The sequence below is a fragment of the Sphaeramia orbicularis genome, chromosome 13 (assembly GCF_902148855.1).
Source record: "Sphaeramia orbicularis chromosome 13, fSphaOr1.1, whole genome shotgun sequence".
NCBI lineage: Eukaryota > Metazoa > Chordata > Actinopteri > Kurtiformes > Apogonidae > Sphaeramia > Sphaeramia orbicularis.
Window position 1 is genome coordinate 18061614 of NC_043969.1, and position 8059 is coordinate 18069672.

An 8059-nucleotide genomic window follows, 5' to 3' on the forward strand; every position below is an offset into this window, starting at 1 on the left:
TGCACACACACTGCCTAGCATTAGCATTAGCACATAGTATATTAGGAGCAGTGTGTTGTCAATGAGGGCACCTAGGGATCAACTCCAGATTTTCATCAGCACTGTGGTCAGTGAGCAGGAGAATTAACCTATATGGGTGCTTCTATGAAACTGGTCCCTAAAAACAGGACATGGGGGCTAAAAATTCAAATCAGATATAGACTAATGTTATGAAGCAAGTTTGGAAGTACTTTTGGGTCTATTTTAAAAATAAATATTTACTGAGATAAAGGAGAAACTAGTTTTCAGATAAAACACATTTTTCCATTATTTTTCTGTTATTACTATACAAAAATCTGCATGTAACACGATAAAAAGGACACAAACATTATGCGTCCGTTTTGGGACTCGAACTAATTATGCAAGGCAGAGTGTTTCACAAAAATGGCCGCTTTTGCAAAATCACTCACGATTTATTTGAGTTTAAATGGGCAGGTTCCGCATGTAATGCAAGTGGACACGATGGGTTACACACGAAACCTGGAATGAGACCAAGATTCATGAAAAACCCACATGTCTGGATTAGAAAAACCACTAGGATCATCAAATTTAACACAGTGCCTTTATTTATAGCGGTATATGAGACCATTTCAAGCCATTTTTCCAGATAAAATGCACTGACATCTAGGTAGTTTTTTCATGTGACAATTTTGGTCCTATTTTTGGCCCCAATATTTTATTAAAAATTCATTCATTTTGGGATGGCTCAGAGCAAGAGTATAATTTTTTTGCATTTATCTGAGGTCATCATTAGGTACATCTTGGGGGGATATGTCTAAATTTCTCTTTTATTATTGAGTCTAAAAAGCCGGCAAAGTGCCAGGTACCAAAATGAACCCAATTTCATAGAAGCACCCATATGTACCTGTTTTTAATGTTGCGGGAAACTGGAGGAAACCTCAGCACAGAAAAGCTCTGGTCTGACTGAGACTCGATGTGGAAGTGCTCACCACTACATCACCACACCGTCCCAGTTAATGTTATTGGGTCCAACTGTTCTATCTCAGTAAAGAAAAAAAACTAAATTATATTTAATTTATTTTATGTATATTACAACATATTCCTTATACTATGACAAGTTCCTCAAAAATCTATTTAAAATCTCATTATACCACCTTCTTACAGTACTGCAGTTTTTCAGGTTGTGACCTCATCATGATACTGCATGTATTGTGTTGCCAGAAATGAAAACTCTACTCATAATGAAACAAGATAACTGTCTCTTACTTTGTTGCAGCATCAAAGGTCCAGTGTGTAAAATTTAGGGGGATTTTTATAATATGTGTAATTATATTTCCATTAGTGTATAATCATCTGAAAATAAGAACGGATGTGTTTTTAGCAGCTTAGAAAGAGAGAACAGGTTGTCTCCACAATGTCCAAAGACTCAGTGATCTTTCAACAATGCAGAACCAGAATGGACTTTATTTTCTTCTTCATTTCCTTCACTAAGGTGCATCCACTGTCATCCTCTATGCCTAAGGGTGGTGAACTGGAGTTAAAATCCCCTCAAATAAACGGCCCAGAACAGATGAAACAATAGCAATCTGACGTTTCACAGCTGCATGTAAAACAAAAAACGCTACAAGTTAAATTATGCAGTATTCAAGGATCTTTTACCTTTGTTTTCAGACTTGTCTATGTTTCAACATTTGCCCAGGTCCAATTATTTGCTTACAAAACTAGTTCTTAAATATATCTATGATAATCAAAGTGTGATCTTGAATAATCATTTTTTTAATTCACTGATGTTGCCAGATCTTGATGGCAAAATCTTTAAATACAAATATATGTCATACTATTCTAAAAAAAAAAAAAAACTAAACCTGCATCCTCTTCTCAGATGTTAAAGAACTTTCAGTCTGATACCTTACCTCCTTTTGCGCTTTACTTTCTCTTTTCTGTCTCCAAACTCTTTTTTTCTTTCTTTGATTTTCTTTTCTTTTATTGTCTTTCTCTTCTGCCTCCATTCTTGCATCTTCTTTTCTCAGTTACCCTGCCTCTCCTTCCTTCTTCTCCTCCTCCTCCTAATCCTCCTCCTCCTCCTCTGGCTTTGTTGCAGATGGGCCATGGTAAACAGGAGGGAAAGGTCATCGTCTGGGGGAAAAGACGCCCGACCTTTAACCTCACACTAACAGCACTGAGGTCACACAACACGCAAAGGTCAAATATTTGTGTGTGTGAATTATTGTGTCGTATGTAATGTCCTCCTGTGATAATGAAAGTCCCTCTGAATACAAGCCTATAAGGATACAGTGTGATGATTAATGTCTTTGTTTTTGCACGAGCGTGTGTTTGTGTGTGTGCAGCCAGCTGAATGTGGTTTGCAGTGTTAGATTAAAAGAAGGAGTTCTGTGGTCTGCGTGTGACTTCCATCTAATAGTCCTGTAATCCTGCTCTCACTGGGAGCCCCTAATGATGGCTGTCTCTCTCTCTCTCTCTCTCTCTCTCTCTCTCTCTCTCTCTCTCTCTCTCTCTCTCTCACACACACACACACACACATAGACATAGGCACTCTGGAACTAACACATGCCTGCATAAACAACCAGGAAAGACACTCTCACTACACACATACACACATGGAAGTGGCCAGACACGTGTGTGCAAACCGTTATACACACTTTTACAATAATTGCGTACAGTGGCACGAGGTGTGATAAACTGCAAATGGACTTATTAACACGTACACATATGTTGATAATTACACCGACATCTAAAGAAGTTCGCACATCAGAGTAGACACACACATGCTATGTACAGATCGGTGACAAATTAATGGAAAAACCTAATGGGAGTGGTTGTTTCCAGGAGGGTATAGTACATAGGGCATAGTGCAGAGTATGTTTTTAGACTTGAAAATAGGAGAAACACATATAAAATACACAATGATACGACAGCATACAAAGAATAGTCAGAAGAGCAGAGAGTCAGCGAGGCCAGAGAATCACTCAGCACGTAGGTTAAGGCATATTTTGCACATGATGAAGGTAAAGCACAGCAGTAGATGTTTTAACTCATCTCTTAACCTGTAATCATTCTGCACTTGGCCAAGTGGGAGCTGTTCACACGGTGTCACATATCACAGCGGACCCAAATTACACTCGAGAGTGGCTGATTGATGAATGTTACATGTACCCTATAGCACGACCGAATGTTAAAGGATCCCATACATCATGTTCATTCCTTCTGTTAAATGAGTGAGTCTCCAAAACCCTGTACTTTACTGTGTTTCACTCAGGTTTCACCCATGTGGGAGATCTAAGTGTCTAAATGAAAGGACTTTGTGTTACATGTGGAAACTAAAGACTGATAGTAAATTCATCAAGTGTGGGTAAATGCAGATGAACTATTTTGAGTGTCATTTGTTGGTGATGATCAGGTGGTCTACTTATTCTTCAAATTGTGCTTGTGGAGTTCACTTGACCCTGTTGCACATACTGAATACAGTCGTGGAAAAAATTATTAGACCACCCTTGTTTTCTTCAATTTCTTGTTCATTTTAATGCCTGGTACAACTAAAGGTATATTTGTTTGGACAAATATAATGATAACAACAAAAATAGCTCATAAGAGTTTGATTTAAGAGCTGATATGTAGCCACTTATGGTTTTCTTGATAATAACCAAGATCACTTAAGTTTTTCCATCAATAGCTATGGCATTGCACTGCCAAAAACAGTGCTTTTAGGCATTCCATGTTTCCTTTTCTGTCTTTTTTAGTCACATGATACACACAGGAGTTAGTACTTGATTGCATAACCATTGTTTTTGATGACTTGATGGTCTAATAATTTTTTCCGCAACTGTATACACACTGACCCACAAATACTTGTACCTTTTAAAATCTTCTTTCTCACATGAGGTGAGATTCGTTCTTATTTGACTGTACCGTGTTTTAATCTGACTTCATGTAATGGGATCATTTATCTCCGTCCACATTTCTCACTTCTTTCTTTTACTCTCCCAGTTAGACTAAACCATTTAAGTGGTGTATAGCTATATATTTTGAGCGCTTTTTTCCCTGTCTAAACAACAAGCTATTAATACTGGATCACTGTGACTGTGTGAGGGTAACTTGCCTGTGAGGGTCTCGCTGACCGAATCTCTTTGACTGTGTCACTGCTCAGTGTCATTGAGTTGCTCAGTGTGACCTTCTTTTTTCACATTACTTCTAAGACTTATGTGTACAGTTGGGTTCCTTTGTTTGTCTTTGCCTCATTTCATTCTCTTTTATTTTATTTCTCTCCTGTTACTGCTCTCTCACCCATCATCCTCTATTATACTATTATCCATTTTATCTAATATTTATGAGTTATATATCTTTTTTTTTTCATAGTGATGCACTTAACTCTGCCTTAACTTTGATTGATACGTGATGGGAAATGGGGTTGAATTGTATATAAGCATCTATAATTTCATTGTATTTGAAATACCATGACAGCAAAGGCTTCTTACCTTGTATAACCATGTCATATACACTTTGTGGACAAAAGTATTGGGATACATTGAATGCAGGTGTCTGGGCTACAAAACTAGAATGATAAATGTTATAATATAGTTTTATATTGTGATAAATATCATTGCATTGAATTGGTTAGTTTTGTTTATGTTTGCTTCCAAAATGCCTCAGAGATGGTTTTCACTTAATTTCTCTCAGCACGGATTTTGTTTTGTTTTTTATCCATGACTATGATTTTAAATGTACTACCTTTAAATTTCTAAAATATTTGTCATGCTCTGACTGACTTATATCTCAAATCAGCATGAACAGAACATCTCACACCTGAAGCCTTGATGTGTCTCAGTGTTTTTGTCCATATAGTTTGTAAACATCAAAATTTCTATTAAGTTTAATGGGAGATATTTCAACCTAAATGAGATGAAGAAAGTAGATGGGTAGCTGTGGTAGAAAATTATTATTTACAGTGGCAGCATGAAGAATATTTTAGAAATTTAGAAGTAGAACATTTAAAATCATAGTCATGGATATTACAAAAATAATCAGTGCTGAAAGAAATTAAGTAAAAGCCATCTCTGAGGCATTTTGGAAGCAAAGATAACAATTTAAACAAAGCCAACCAACGCCATTCGATGATATTTATCACAATATAAAACTATGTTATGACATTTGTCATTATTGTTTTGTATCCCAGACCCGTTAGAAAAGAAACACCTGAACTCAACATGTCCCAATACTTTTGTCCATATAGTGTACATTCTGTTTAGTAATGATACAAATGTGTTTAATATTGACCTTTGCAGGTACATGTTTGTTTTTCTCTGCTTCTTGTCTTTATACTGATAGACACTTAATGAAAAGGCTGATAGAAACATCATCTAGATCAACTCTTCTTTATTCTCTCTGTTACCCACCTCTAGGTGGCGTTACTCCACGAGACAGTGAGGAGGGAGTGTGAGGAGAGGGAGGAGCTGACCGCTGCTTTGTCTCAAGCTCAAGAGGAACTCCTGGGGCAGCGATCCCCAGCGTCTGCTCAGAAGTCTGTTGAGTCTATGTCGTACCCCCCAGACAGACACACAAGTTCACTCAACAAGCATCCCGGCGTCTCTAGTCAAACCACAGCAGCTTTACCTCGCTCTCAAACTTTCCCCATCACTCTCCAGCGCTCCCCATCCAGCACAGACAAAAGCAGAGATGGACCCACAGATGCAGGAGCAGCAGGGAGGAGTGTGGAGCCGTGGGATAGTGATGAGGTGTTCGCTAGAGACAAGAGGAGAAGGGGGGGTCTGAAAGCAGGCAGCAAAATGAATGACGCTAAAAGAAAGGTTGATTTAGTGACGCGAATGAAAGAGAAACAGTCACATTTTACAGTATGAATAGAACACATTTGATGTCATTTCTGCTCACGCTTTCTAACACATGAATCCTACGCCAACAGTTGTGTAACTCTAAGTGACACACTCTGCTGCTGAGTCCTGTTGGGAAGCCAGCGCACTCCCAGGACACACACTCTGACAAACATGCACTTGTTTTCTCACAACCCAACTCACGCAGTCTCGCTGGCACGCACAGGATTTTACAGGCAAACCCCCCACCCCCACCCCCACCCACACACACACACACACACACCCAAACACACACACATCGCATATACAGCACTGTGTACACAGACACACACAGCGTGTCACAAGGGCAGGGCTGAAGGGGCATGACAGCATGTCCCTTGCCACCCGTGGACACAAACAAAAGGCAGGCAAACACAAAAGAAACTGTAAGGCAAGCACCACAGACACACACACACACGCACACACGCACACACACACGCACAACAATTACACAGCCTTCTCCCCTCTGGCATTGTGTGTTATTGACATCATTCACTCCGTGCAAGGTCTCTCTCTGTCATTTCCTCTCCCTCTACATTTGGGATGAATTGGCATGACGGGAGAAATGCGTGAAGTGTGTGTGGCAACTCATTTCCTTGGCACACATGGAAAGGTTTTGCTTCGACTTCCCTCGTGTCCCTCTTATTCAGACAATGCATGTGCAAGTTGTTCACACAGAAAGGTGGGATGATAATGACTTTGTCCTGCCAACATTTCCTCTGTTTGCCAAAACACACACATATGGTTTATCTGCAGAAAAAACCTTTGTCCGTGTGGAGAGGATGTTCACAAATACAGAACAATGAACCTGGTGTTCCATTAAAACATTTTGTACCTTCTCTGTTTTTGTTGAAATAGACAATTTCACATTGGTGGCATAAAAGAAATATGAGCTATGAATGAATTTAATATGCTTATTTTAATATTTTTATATATTTGGATGTATTTCATTCATTCATTCAGCTGTGGTGTGTTTTACATTCACATCATTTTGATCGAAAGTTGAACTCCCTCTGTTCTATGATTTAATATTTAATGATTAATGGTGCAGAAGTAGCTCTCACTTTGTACTTTGCAGCTGTTGCCTTCCTGTGTTTGAGTGTGGGATTGTGCCATGACCTTGTGACAGTTAAAAGACATTGCGTATGTGTGTGTGTGCGGATCCGGTGAGTGATTGTTTTCCATCCTAACGCTTCTGTAATTACGTAAAGACAGTGAAGGACATTGATTGTATGGCGATTGTATCAGCACAGCGTGCGTGAGTAGAAGATTAGGACACTGTTTATCAGTGACTGACGTTGTTATGAAGTTCCAAAGTGCAGGTGCGTGGAGCTCCACTTTTCTTCCGGCAGATGTTTGACCTTTTGAGTACCTCTGGGTGTCTGTAAACACTGTCTTCAGACCTGAGGCTGACAGTTCATTCCTGACCTTGACAAAAACAGTGAGTGGGTGAGCACAGCCTGACTGCTGCTGGAGGGTAATTAGAGGCGGGGGACACAAATCCAGGTGGGTCATCAGGAGCCAGAGTTGATTTACTCCACTGAGGAGGAAGTTGAAAGAGCTGGACATTCGCAAAATTTGTCCAGACAGCGATGAAAACACACAGTTCAAACCCAACAGCACAGTCTGAACAGTAGACGTCCAGGTCAAGCATTTGTTGTATTAATACAAAGACATGGAATATTGATAGTTGTGTGTAGATGTGATCATTATATTATATTATATTATATTATAACAGCCCACTCTAGTGGCTTGTACTATTTAGAGCACGGATGTCCAACATAAGGCCTGTGGGATGAATTTGCAAACTGCAAAACTTAACTGAAGATATTATCAATCAAGGGTGTCGAACTCGTTTTAGTTCAGGTTCTACATACAAACCAATATGATCTCAAGTAAAATAACAGCATAATAATCTAAAATAATGAGTCCACATTTTTCTCTTGGTTTAATGTGTAAAAATGATATTACATTGTGCCTATAACTAATGATAACTCTTTTTTTTCTCTTTATTTTAGTGCAGAAAATAACATTAAATTATAAACAAACTATCCTTTAACAATAAAATGTGAATAATAATAAGCTGCAAGACAACATCAAGTGGGCCCGGATGAAGATTAAGACCAGCAAATCCAGAAGTAGGTCACTCGTAAAGGAGAAACTGGCTGAGCACCATT

General features: G+C 39.0%; 1 protein-coding gene across 1 annotated transcript in view; it reads left to right on the forward strand.

Moving 5' to 3' along the window:
• Nucleotides 1-7585, forward strand: part of lekr1 (Leucine-, glutamate- and lysine-rich protein 1) — an 82477-nt gene extending 74892 nt beyond the window's left edge. Inside the window, exon 12 of the mRNA XM_030153171.1 lies at nucleotides 5418-7585. Coding sequence (XP_030009031.1) covers nucleotides 5418-5873 — 456 coding nt within the window. The 3' untranslated portion in view covers nucleotides 5874-7585. The remainder of the gene's footprint in view (nucleotides 1-5417) is intronic.
• Nucleotides 7586-8059: the final 474 nt, after the last annotated feature.